At 34.0% G+C, this 14,072-nt stretch overlaps 1 protein-coding gene across 1 annotated transcript in view; it reads right to left on the minus strand.

The window, feature by feature from the left end:
• Positions 1-4,450: 4,450 nt before the first annotated feature.
• Positions 4,451-14,072, minus strand: part of FREM2 (FRAS1 related extracellular matrix 2) — a 210,719-nt gene continuing 201,097 nt past the window's right edge. Inside the window, exons 21-24 of the mRNA XM_074217231.1 lie at positions 10,612-10,738; positions 7,871-8,058; positions 7,450-7,596; positions 4,451-7,076 (exon numbers count right to left, since the gene is read on the minus strand). Of these exons, the coding sequence (XP_074073332.1) occupies positions 6,564-7,076; positions 7,450-7,596; positions 7,871-8,058; positions 10,612-10,738 (975 nt within the window). The 3' untranslated portion in view covers positions 4,451-6,563. The remainder of the gene's footprint in view (positions 7,077-7,449; positions 7,597-7,870; positions 8,059-10,611; positions 10,739-14,072) is intronic.

The following is a 14,072-nucleotide window of genomic DNA, read 5'->3' on the forward strand; positions in this document are numbered from 1 at the left end:
AGAAATTGATTTCTGTAGCCAGTTAGCACCATATTCAATGAGATTGTTTAAAAGGGGGACAGAGACATTAACTTAAAATTGATCATTTGAATTAATCATAGTGATTACACTAGACATAGTTTTTCATTTTTCCCCTTTTGGTTCAAACCTGTGATTTGACAAAAACAAAAAGAATATTAAGGGAGGAAACTACTTACTCAAGATCTTGAATTCCTCTCAAATTTAGTTTTAAAATGCTGCTGGAGGGTACTGAGATTTTAATTTGTCTATGGTCATAGCTAGAACATGTTAGGGACAATACTTAAACCAAGGTCTTCTTAACTCCAAGGCTAGGCTATTAACTCTAAGACTTTTCAATATTACTTGAATTTATTTTCATGATTTATCTCACTCAAATTTGCATGGTATTGTAAAAGATTGCATATCATTTACAATGAAAAGAATTTGATCTTTTATGTTTATTTAGTTAAAGTTAAAGAACCATCAATAAAAGGTTAGAAAATATGTGAAAATATGACCACTAAAATACTGGATGATTTTTATGTTTCTATGGAGTAGTTATTTTTTTTTTTGGTTCCTTCATTAACTGTGTTACAGGAATCTACACAGAAGAGACAGCTCATAGATAGGTGCTGTACTGGCTTATCCCATCTCTCAGATGAATAAAGTTCTGATCTAGGAGCATCACTAATAGTACCCAAGGGGGAAGGAGAACTGTAATAAGAACCACGTTCACTTAATTAGAAATGAAACATAATCTGAATTATTGGTATCACAGTAGGATTTCACTGCTGGAAACATAACTTTGGCAGAGTTTCCTGTGAAATTGAATATTTTAAGGGAAAATGGAAAAGGCAAAAGGAAGCTTCAGGAGTTAGATATACCTTAAGCAACATCCTAATACAAACCAATAGAAAATGCCTCATTTTTGAGTCCTTCAGTTATGGATTGGGGGAGGGCTAGTTTTTTTTTAATGCCCTCAATGTCATTTCTGTAATGAATCCTATATTCTGAAAAATAGTCTGGATGTCTATTTTGAGATAGGCTATTATCAAAAGAAATCAAAAAACTCATAGAACCTTAAAATAATTTTTAATTTTAAAGTCAGGAAGTACTGAGAAATGAAAGTCTTAAGCTTTGTGAATATTTGATTTTTATCAACCTATAAATCAATCTACAAGCATTTAATACCTACCTTGTACAGGCAAGCATTTTTCTTCTGTTTTTTTTATTATTATGTCATTTTAGAATTCCCAAGAAAAAATTTTTTAAAGTTAAATGTATTAAGGAGTGAATTGATTACTATAATTTTTTTGTTTATTAAAAAAGCCCCATATCAAAGAAATTATGTGAATTTGGAAGTTCTAAAACAGTTTGACAATTCAACAACAGAGAATTTCAACCCTATCCTTATCACTGTTTCACCTGGAAAATCCAAACATAGGATCCTAGATTTAGAGCTAGAATAGATTTCAGAGATCATATCAGGTCTATCTTTTAAGAAGAAACTGAGATACTGAGAAGTGGGGACTTGCTCACGGTCTCACAGGTAATATAGGAAGTGACAAGTATAACATTTCAAATGCATATGCTCTAACTCCAAGTAGCATGTACTTTCTTAACTTTACAATGATGGCATCCCAAGACCATCAACTTCTCTGTGAGTTTCATCCTAATGAGAAAAAAAGCATTTTAACTGATTTCTCAAGATGGCTAAAGAGATCAGATTGTAAAAGTAAATAGCAAGTACTTTATGTGAAATAAATGTGTGAAATAATAATGGAAAATGAAAAAAATAATTATTTTGGAGATATCAGATTGGATTCATTGAACATGACTTTCTATGATGATTTCTAAGGTAAGCCTTTGGAGGCTACTTTCTTCAGATTTATTGTCTTCACTTCTGTGTGGGGCTGTTTCTAGAATACACAAATAGAGGAACTTGTATTTCTACATTCCTGACAAATGATATGGTTACTTGAATGAAGCTTAGCATACTGAACAGACTGATTGTGTTGTGGTCTTTCTTCCTATGATCACTGGGATCTTTCTCATGCATATATTAATCAAGTATTTCTGAGTAAGGTCTTTTGAAAACTTAAAAAAGTTATATAATGTAAGTAGTTATTATTATTATTATTAATCAGTTTCACTTTTTGGTTTCTATTGGAGGAACCATGTTATAATAGAAAGAATACTAGACTTGAAATTAGGAGACCTGGGTTTGAGAACTTGTACTTGTTTAACCATAGTCAAGTCACTGTAACTCTTCAAGCTTCATTTCCCTCATCTATAAAGTGGGGGTGATAGCAATTACATTTTATACTTCAGAGAAATATTACAAGGAAAACATTTTATAAATCTCATTGCTATATAAAATGTGAATTATGATTGCTTCTCTTTTGTCAGTGCAATGGCTTTAGAGAATTCAAGTAGAATATACTTTTTATTGCAATTAAAACAAACGTAAGAGACATTGAGATTGATGAATACTTAAACATTTAAAAGCAAAATATATTTTGTATGTGAATCATGTAACTGAATTGACCATATATTCAAATGGCTTCTTTAAAAATACAACATAAATTTAATCACAGACTTTAAAAATTAAAGGTCATTTTGTTCAAAGGCATAATAATAACTTGATTGATCCTTTCTTTAGCATGGTCATTTAATACTTATTGAGCACCAAAATTATGAATAGGATTGAAGGGCAAGGTGTAAAAAGTGAGAATCTGCCTCTCTCTCTCTATCCTGGCACCTAGAGTCCATTGTGTGGGGTGGAATTATGAGTGAGAATGGTTACTAATGAGGCCCTTTGGGTATTTCACTAACTAAACACCATTGGGTGAAGTCCAAAATAGAGCTCCCTTATAATAACAAGTTATTATAATTATAATACTTAAGATAACAATAGTTTAAAGAGACAAAACAGTGCTTGATTAAATGTTTGTGGAATTGTTAAAAATTGAATTTTAATATATTTTTATCTTCAAAATACAAATTCTTACAAAATAGAAACTTTCTAGGACATGAACTTCATGAAACAAATATGGATAATACTACCCATGATATATTGAAATTAAATATTATGCTCCATTTTTTGATAAAATGTGGCTTCTAATTGGAAAAGAACTCCAATCTGCATTGTTACAAGCTTCTTTATAGTTATGTGAAATGAAAAATTTTTTCTAGAATTTTCATTCACATTTTATAAACATAGTTGTACGGTGACAATGGAAAATGGCATTTTTTGTTTTTGTTTTTGTTATTTAATGATAAACATCAGAACTCAAGAGACAAGGTAATATAGTGGAAGGAGCATAGAAATTAGAGCCTAATCAGGAAGACCTAGATTCAAATCATGTCTCTGACACAAAGTCAGTCAGTCAGTCAATGAAAAGTGTCTACTAGGTACCAAGTTCTACAAAAAGAGGTAGAAAACTGCTACTGCCCTTACTAGTGTGTTTCTCTTGTTCTAACCATGCAGTACCATCTTAGTTCTTGAGCTACGAAAGACCTTAGAGATCATAGTATCAAAGATTTAGAGCTGAAAGTTACCTAAGATATTTATAACTCTCTTCTCCCACATTATACTGATGAAAAACTAAGACTCAGAAAAATTAAGTGACTTCTCCAAGGTTGCAGACAAGTAGTAAAGGACAGAGTTCAAAGGAATTTGAATTCAGGTTCATGTTGCACCACACTGATCTGCCTCTTGGTTCATGGAGTGTTAGAGTAGGATATGAACCTTTTAGTAGTATATGAAAGAGAAGGAACCATTTGTCCTGTTTTCTTTATGATTTCTCACAGTGGCCAGTAGAACAAGTCTCACACAGAGAGTACTCAATAAATTTGGACTGACTGTAAGGAAATGTAACTTCAATTTACTTGTTAACATGTGAAAAATAAAAACAATCAAAAAAGACACACTAGTGAATTCTTAGAACAATCAGAAATTTTACAAAGATCAATGATAGTTTTTAATACTGAGTTTTCAGTAGGATACTGTAGTAATCAAGAGCCAAATAGCAGCTTTTGATTATTTACGTGGAGAATTGACTCCAGTCCTGCTCTAGACAACAGGAAATGTTTATTTTTCTTTTTCCCTAAGCTGTGAAATCATGACAAAATCATAATAATGTATTGGAAATAAAGAAATCCATCAATTATTTTTAAATCTATGTGAAGCCAATCAATTTTACTGTAAAATAAATTTTTTCAAGGAATTGTTATTTTGTGGTTAAGATTCTCTATACACTGTAGTAAATAAAAATGGATTTCATTAGAGAACTTCATTAGATTTCATTAGAGCAACTTAAAAAAGTTAGTCTGCACAATTTTAACTCGGCTAGTACTCAGACATTCCTCTTTGCTCCCCAAACAAAAATGAAATAATGTTTTCTATAAAGAAAGGAGGAAGAAGGATAAAAAAAGAGAAATGCAAAGATTTCTAATTCTTTAACAGGTGAAATTGTGTGTTTATTGGATTCTATATTCCAGAACTATCCAACAAAAGCATCACTTTCCATCTTAAAGTGGAATTTGACCTAAGGTGAGTTTGTAAAGTTTTATTATTGATTATTGGAAGTCTCAAAAGGATCTCGTTATGGGGGTCACAGCTTGTGGCACAATCCTAAAGGGTAGCTTTGTAGTGAGGTTTGATCTCTGTGTCATCTTTTTGTTGATGACTTAATACACTTAGGTGAGATTCTTTGCTCTGTACAAATTGACCTAAACACTAAATAGTATATAATTCATAGATTGTTTGCAGCAACAGAGTAAATGTTCAATCCATACAAACTATGAGGTAGCCAAAGAACACATAACCATTGGCCAGAACACTAGATGTGGAAGACAGGTGAATGCTTTCAGATGTCTCACCACGACTTGTAGGGGAAATCCTGGGATTCAGGGCACTATATGAATCTGCTTGGCAAGAGAAGCTGCTTGGGTGCCCTTGAAGTATAATTGAACTATGGTAAACTCATTTATTGGGTGAAGAAATCAGCCTACTTTCTTCTTTCTCATAGATTTCTGCAATGGTGAGTCGCCATACTGCCTTAGGGAAGGAAAATCCAAACTATATAATCAAATCCATTTCAGTTTTCTTCCATCTATTGTAGACACTTGTTTTCCCAAATCAGAAGGTTAAGGGTAAACATAGTCACTGAGAGGTACTTTTGACTAGATTTGTGTGTGTATGTCTGGTGTGTGTGTGTGTATTCCTATATACTCACATTTATATGTATAGATATATGAATGTATATATATATATATGTATAAATGTACGTAGATTTAAAAATATTTTAGATGTAGTGAATATTTCATAAACATGGGGTTTTAAGAACTTTTTTCTGAATTAAGGAGGACATTTTCTCAGATCTGTTAAGCTGGAAATCTTGTGGGGCTTTTTGGGAGAGGCAGATATAGGATGTTCCCTGCATCCAGACCGGTTTCTAATGAAAACATTTCTAAAATATATCATCATGAATTTGACCTCATACGTCCAAGTATAATCATGTTTCTTACACACATTGACTGAGGATTGGCCTTATCCCAGGAGATAGAAAGCTATCATTCTCCATAGTACTTTCAAGAAATACCATCATTAGGTATCACTATATTAATAAATAGAACTTCCTCCAATGAAGTAGTTGCTGTTCCTTCAAACCCATTTTCTTTAATTCCTAACTAACTAAAACATAGAACTTGGAGTTGCAGATGTATTTTAGGCCCAGTTTTTTAGAACCCTGTCTTGTGTATGAGTTCAACATTATATCTTCTCTAGATGACCACATACTACTAAGCCCATGTCCTTTCCCATTACCTGTTGGTATTGTCAACAAGCATAATTTACTATATAGAGTAGTTCTATAACCCATTATATATCAGTACAGAGATAGCCCATTTCCATAAAAATGTGCTCTCTTCTAGACAGACCATATTCTTTGGTTCAATATAAACTTAAATAAGCAAACAAAACAAGGTGAGTAGGGGGAGGGTGATAATCAAATCAAATACTACTGGGAGATCTCTTCTCTCTCTTCCCACACAGTTTAAGAAAACCAAAACTTGTGGATTAAGAGATAGTCATAGTTCCGTGTTGTCTTCATTTCTTGAAAAACTTGTCATGTTAAATGATGTGCTTCCCATTCTGCCAGATTAAAGTATAATAATGATTGTTTATAGTAACAAACTGTATAACCTGAAAAAAACAACATGAAAATTGCACCTTTGAAATTCATACACAGTGAATTTCTGCTATTATTCATAAGATCTACTAGCACCTTTGGATAGTTTGTTCTTCATGGTCTTGAGCAATTGCTATAGTGATTTGTCATTCTCTCCCAGTGTTGTCCTTTCAGTGGCTGGCACTTCTGTGAAGACATGAAGCTGAGCTTTTGGCAGAATGGGAGACTGGGTCTGAAGTGTTCTTGTGTTTGTAGAAAGAAAAGAAAGAATTCAAATCAGAGTCTGTGAGTGTGCCCAGAGACTCCAGAACTGTCCGTTCACAGTATTTCACTGGGTTCCTTTGGGAGGCTGAAATGAAGCACCTGAGATCACACCTCTGAGCTGTCGCTAGTGTCCCTGCGCTGGGGCATCATTGGTTCACTGCTCCCTGAGCCCACTGGGGCTTTCTTCTTTTTGGAGCTCCGTTTCCTCTTTAGCAGCAGGACGGTGATCGCAATTAGACAGATGGTCAGAAGGCCCGTGGCCACACCTGTGATAACAGTGATGAGGTTTATTTCTGGGTTGCTGGTATTCAACTCCCTGGGAAGAACTCCATCCAGAGGAACTTCCCTCTGGGGGATTTGCCTCTTGTTGGAGCGGTCCAGGGCTATATGCTGGATATTTGTTCCTCTGTTGTTTTCAGCCCCAATTTCCTTGGCAAGTGGGGGAGCATTTCGTATTTCTCTTGTCTTTCTGCTCTGTGTGGATGTTTTGAGTATCCCAGGACTTGATAAAGAGTGGTACTGATACTCTGCACTCCTTTTGCCAATGCCTCGGTTAGTATTATCCTTTGATCTAACTGTATAGATTGTATGTATGTACCATTCCCTGCCAAGGGAGACCTGGAAAATAGGCAAAAAAACATAATTATTATCAAACTAAAGGTATTTGGACAGTCTCATTTAACTGTGTCAACAGAGGGTGGTTTTAAAAGAATGCCAAATTTCCTTTGTTGTGATCATCCATTCATTCATTCTTTCTTTCAACAAATATTTGAACACATATTTATCAATCAATCAACAAGCATTTATTAAGTGCCTCCTGTGTTCCATATATTAGGATAGGAGTAAAAAGCTGAACCTGTAATTATACTGGTAGAGAATTCCCACGTGAGAAATTTTCATCTGCCAATGCAGTTTGCCATCTTTTCTGCAATGTATAGTTTTAAAGACTTGCCTAGGACTCCCAGACTCAAAGACCACATTCATCACTCACCTGAAATAGTGGTGTTGAGTCAACTTTAAATCCATCAGATCCAGGCTGCTTAACTAAGAGAATTGCTTCAGGATCATCTGCAGCAAGTTTGGCATTGAACAGAACATTTCCAAAGCTTGTCGCTTGGGTCTCTGGTTGAGCTTTGTCCTAAATGATAAAGGAAAAGATTACCTGCTAAAGACAATATCACACTTTGCAAGTCAAGGGTACAACTTCTCTCTCTCTCTCTCTCTCTCTCTCTCTCTCTCTCTCTCTCTCTCTCTCTCTCTCCTTTTCCTCTCTCTCCTCCTTCCCTCTTGTAAATAAAGAACAAACCAAATTGTCTTCCATGTGACTAATTTCAAGAAGATTGGACTGCTCTATTAAAACAGAACCAAACCAAGTGGAAACCCACTCAGTACCTTAAAACATGGGCACTTACCACAATTTTAAATCTATACAGAAGAGAAGGGGAGTCTGCTAAGCAGCCATATTCAGCATTACTTGGACTATATTTAGGTACATATCCATCAGCTCCAGTACATAGAAACACTTTCTCAATGCTGCAGTAGAAGGAATCACCCAGGTTCTGTACAGGATCCACCATTACTCGACCATAAATGATATCACCTGGAAGAAGAGGTAGGATAGACTATTATTGTCAAACTTCTATGAGAAAGAGGCCAAGAAGTCACTTTCTTGCACAAGTTTCTGATCTGGTTTTAGGTATATAGAAGGTCTTTCAATGATCCAAAGATCTGGTCTATTTCAAGACTTTTTTATGAAAACCTGCACTATTTCATGTTCATCCCAGTAGGTCAATGTGGTCCAAAGCAGGTATATACCTTGTAGTTTGGCCCATCGTTTGATATTTGAAGCATCTTATTGTAATTTAGCTCATTTTATAGAAATAAACTTTAAATAGAGCAGAATACCAAAATCTGTGAGTTAATACTTGGAAAATAAAGACAGGCAGTTAGGTCGTACGTGGATAGAGCCCTGGCCCTGGAATCAGGAAGAACCTGAGTTCAAATGTGACCTCAAATACTCAATAATTACCAAGCTGTGTGATCTTGGGCAAGTCACATAATCCCATTGCCTGAAATAAATTTAAAAAGAAAAGAAAAATAAAGGGTCTTCTATGAGGTCAATTAGTTTTTTTTAACTTTAAAAATAGCCTGAAAGCACTTGCCAGTTTAAGATGATATAAAAACATGAAAACTGTTTTAGAAAAATCCCACAATAAGTATTTTTTTTTTAGGTTTTTGCAAGGAAAATGGGGTTAAGTGGCTTGCCCAAGGCCACACAGCTAGGTAATTATTAAGTGTCTAAGGCTAGATTTGAACTCAGGTACTCCTGATTCCAGGGCCAGTGCTCTATCCACTGCACCAATCTAGCCACCCAATAAGTATTTTCAAAGATCATTCAAATCTACAGAAAAATAACATTTAAAATAATGTCAAAATATTTGATGTAACTTGGAATTAAGCTTCCAAGACACATGCACTATATCTAACTAATAACTGGATGTTAGGGAAGTCCTAGGAAGATGAGATTTATAAAGTATCACAGTCTGATTTGGAAACAGAACTCAGAACTTCCTGACTCTAAGTCCAGCAACTCTCTCTACTGGAACATAGTGCCATGATATATTTTAGACATACAGTCAATTATAAAACACTTTTTACACAAATAATAAATAAAATTAAATTTTCAAAAATAAAAATAATTATAGTTAGGCATATTCAATAAACATTTCCCATTTTAACCAAATATATAATGCTATAATGATTAAAATACAAATCACACAGGTATCTACCACAAAGATTTCTCTGTAGATAAACACACTTTATTTTCTTACTAGACCTATATGAGGAAATTTAGGTGAAGAACTAGCTCTCTCAGTGTATTCTGTCTGCTCTCCAACTCACAGTCTTTAGAGAGTAATAGGGTGGTCTAAAAGATTAAGTGATTTACTCAAGATCATATGAACAGTATAAATCAGAAGCAGAGGTCTTATAGTTTGGCTTATCATTTGATATCTGAAGCATCTTATTATAATTTAGCTTATTTTATATAAATATATATATATATATATATATATACCAGACTCTGTGAGTTAATACTTGGAAAACAAAGGGAGGCATCTAGACAATCTTAGACAAGTGCCCTACCCTCTGTATCATACTTCTAATTTGGTAAAATCATAACAAAATCAAGAACAAAATATCAAGCAAAACATGAAAAAGAAAAACAAAACAAAAGAGGAAAGAAGTATTCTCACATCACAACTATCCTCTAAAGCAGAAATTATTAAAACTTTTTGATAAGGTATTAAAAATAGAAAAAATGCATTAATGGAATAGGTTGGACAGTATCATTATTCATGATGCTGAGGGGTTAAATAATTGGCCCAGGACTCTAAAGACTGGAAATACTGAGAAGGGGTTTTCACTCCAAGTCTCCCGATTGCCAAGGTTTGTACATTTTTAGTCATTAAACCACACTGCCTTTCAATACTGTTTTTAGTAATATAATCATAGTATAGATATGGAAAAAGATTATGAAAACAGGCTGAAATGTCTACTAGTATGTTAAAGACAAAATGTTTATTTTTAAAATCAGTTTAATAACTGGTAAAAAGTAGAAGTCATGATCATAAAATAATAAAATACAATAATTTATGATTTTGTAGGTTTTTTCTTCCTCTTAAAAGTTCATCTTATTTTCTCCTTTGGTTATATATACACATTGAATTTCTATAATCATAATAGAAATTAAGATAAAATGCAACTACATATAAATGTTATTTAAGTTCATTCAGGGGCAATTAGGTGGTACAATGGATTTAGCTCTTGGGAAGACCTGAGTTCAAATCCAGCCTCAGACACTTAACACTTACTGTTTGATTCTTGGAAAGTCACTTAACTTTGATTGTTTTCCCCCCCCTCACACACACACCTTTAAAAGGTCATTCAAGTAAGGATACTTTCCTTACAACTAGCAGAGTAGTCAAGAGGAAATGCTCATTTCCAAGAACCATGTGAAAATGAATTTTTAAGTTATGTTAAAAAGTCCAAAAGTCCCCCAAAGAGAGACTTTATTCTATATAAAAATACCTGCAAAAGTAATAATCTTATAGACATACTTGAAAAGCAGACCCCCCTTTACATGTAAACATACCTTCTGTAAATGCAACATCACTTTCCTGCCCAAATCCCATTGATCCATCAGACAACCAGAGACTCTTCTTGGAGAGGAGGAACATCTGTGTGTTCAAGCTAAACTCTGCTGCCACAGGGTCACTGACCTAAAACCAATCACAAAGACTCTTTAACATATTCACCTTAAATATTGTGAAGATGTTAATATAAAATAAAATACTTTTGTATTTAAATTTATATTATTTATATGAATTTATTTATATCAAATTTGTATTTATTTACTGGCAAAGAGAATTCAGCTTTCAGTATTGTCTACATAAAAAAATAAAAATATTGTCCATTTGCTATGGATAACCTCATTGTAACTAGTGTTAGTCATTCCACTATTGATTTACTATGTTGATACTATGCTAGGAGTTGTGATTTTGTCTGCCCATTTTGGGCCTATTAGAAGAATATCATAATCTGATTTTATTGGCGGAGGGCACTGATATGGACTACAAACCATCTGTTATAGGCCATGATTCTTTGAAACAGACTTGGTACAACTTGAATTTATTTCCTACCAGGTGAATTGGTTGGAAACCCAAGTGTGAGTCCTTGGGGTAAGTGTATATAACAATTGCCTTATGTATTGACTTGGGGGCTTCACAAAACCCATGGAACCATTAAGGGCTGCTTTTATCTTGTTATAGGAAAAAACTTAGAAAAGTTATTTTCACTTTGTTTCTTTTTTTTAGGAGAAGTGAACAGGATTCATTACAGAATTCTGAGTCAGAAATCTTGGATTCAATTCCAATCTTGCTACTATGTTATGGTAACATCTTGAAGCCTTTGCTTTGCTTTTATGTAAAATTAGGTAGGACTAGATGATTTCTAAGGTTCACTTCAGCTCTCAATCCTATGAAATACCCACAAGTGTCACCCAACAGATCCCTTAAACTGTTATCTCAGTCAAGTGCTCAGGTTATGATTGGCACTGCACTAAGAGTTAGAGGTACAAAAAAGGTAAAATAAATCAAACAAAATAGTCACTTTTCTCAAGAAACTTATATTTGAATAAAGTAGACTCTCTTTCTCTCTCTCTCTCTCTCTATATATATATATATATGTATATATATATATATATGTATACATATATGTGTATAGGTAATAAAAGATATATCCAGAATATGGGAATATAATCTGAAATAGGAAGGTATTAGCAGCTTGGAGGACCAAGTAGGGTCTCTTGAAGAAGGCAGCATTTCAGCTGATCATCTTACTTGAAGGAAACCAGAGAAACTAAAAGATAAAGGTTGTGAGTAGAACATTCTTGGCATTGGAGATAGCTGATTCAAAGTACAAAGGGAGATTTAGTAAACCAGAAAAGTTAGACTGTAGCACCTATGGGGAGTAGGAGAAGAAGAAGATGATGATGATGATGATGATGATGATGATGTTTGTCCTTCATTATGAAAAATACCAGGGCATCAGGGAGGTGATGCCATGACAAGCATGTGAATTGGAGGGTGTGCTGTGACCGGATAAGGAGCAGGACAACTGGAGATGACCCTAGATTTGAGGCAATCAGGGTTAGGTGTCTTGCCCAAGATCATACAGCTAGTATCAAATGTCTAAAGTTAAGTTTGAACTCGGATCCAACTGACTCCAGGGATGGTACTTTATTTACTCTGCCACCTAGCTGCTAAAGGTATAATAAGATTGGAATAGTAGGAAGGAAACAGATTATGAAGAGCTTTACATGTAACGGAGAGTTAAGATTTTAGCTAGGAGAGAGGGAGCTACTGAAGCTCCTTTAACAGGGGGTAGGAGGACATGCAGAAAAATTGCTTTGGAAACTGAGTGGATAATAAAGTGCAGTGGGGAGAGATGCAGTAGGAAACCAGTCAGAAGCTGACTACAAAGTAGTAGTCTATGAGTAGTTCAGGTGAGAGACAGTGATGGTCTGAACCAAGGCTGTGAATGAATGAGTTTAGAGAAGGGGAAATATATTACATATGTGAAGGAACATTTGGTGATTGATCGGATAATTAGAGTGAGTAGGAGTAAAGAATTGAGAAAAAAAGATTATAGGCCTGGAGGACTAGACAAATAGTAGTGCCTTCAACAATGTTAGAATTGTTTGGAAGATTTTGGGGAAAATCATGAACATTTTATAGGAGATTATATGTAATTCTATTATTATAATAATTCTAACTTGTTCATGAGCTAATTTTTAAGGTCCTTTTTATTTTTTTTCAGACTTTGGCTTATGAGTTTGTGTCACCTTATCTTTGTGGTTCCATACTAAACTAATCTATAACATGAAAAAATTTGACTGAATATTCAACATTATCTATAACAGGGATTGCTGCATATCCAACAATACAAAATCTCAGAATTTCATCTTAATTTGAATAAAGTTTTATCATTGTAACACGTTAAACAGGTTCTTAATTTTAATAATAAAATATAGAAATGATTATAATTTCAACTTTGAATATCCTTTTCACTGGAAAAAATAATGCTATAATTATTTTTTTAAGTTGGACACTGGACATGGGGGACATTGGCTAAACCTCCCAAAAAGGCAACACAACAAGGAAACAATTCTCTAAATGCTAAAAATTAAAACATCTCTGAGGTACCACCTCATACCTCTCAGATTGACCCATATGACCAAAAACTATAATGGTCAATGCTAAAGGGAATGTGGGAAAACTGGGACACTAATGCATTATTGGTGGAGTAGTGAACTGATTCAACCTTTCTGGAGAGCAATTTGGAATTATGTTCAAAGGGCAATAAAACTGTGAAAACCCTTTTATCCAGCAATACTACTCCTAAATCTGTATCCTGAAGAGATCATGAAAAAGGGTAAAAATCCCACATGTATAAAATATTCATAGTAGTTCTCTTTATAGTGGCAAATAATTGGAAATTGAAGTGATGCTTATCAATTGGGGAATAGCTGAAGAAATTGTAGTTTAAAGGGGATGAAATCATGTGGGATGGGATTTCAGAAAAGCTTGGAAAGACTTGCATGAACTGATTCAGAGTGAAAAGAGCAGAACCATAAGAACATTATATACACACTAACAACATGAAGTGATGATAAACCATGATGGTCTTGTTCATTCTATCAGTGCAATAATCAGGGACAATTTTAGGGGATCTGTTATGAAGAATACCATCTGTACCAAAAGAAAGGACTGTGGGGTTTAAATGAAGACAAGCTCATTATCTTCAATTTTAAAAATTTGTGTTATGGATTATATAATTTTGATATCTCTAATGTTTCCTTTCTTCCTAGTGGATCTGATTATTCTTTCACAACATGTCTGATTTTGATCTATGCTTATTATGAATGCAACTGTAAAGCCTATATATATCAAATTGCCTTCTACTAGGGGGAGAAGGGGAAGGAAGGGAGGCAGGGAAAAAATTGTAAAACTCAAAACCTTGCAAAAAAAAAAGAATGGTAGAAAAAACCATTGT

This window comes from Macrotis lagotis, chromosome 1, assembly GCF_037893015.1.
Source record: "Macrotis lagotis isolate mMagLag1 chromosome 1, bilby.v1.9.chrom.fasta, whole genome shotgun sequence".
In the NCBI taxonomy this organism is placed as follows: Eukaryota; Metazoa; Chordata; class Mammalia; order Peramelemorphia; family Peramelidae; genus Macrotis; species Macrotis lagotis.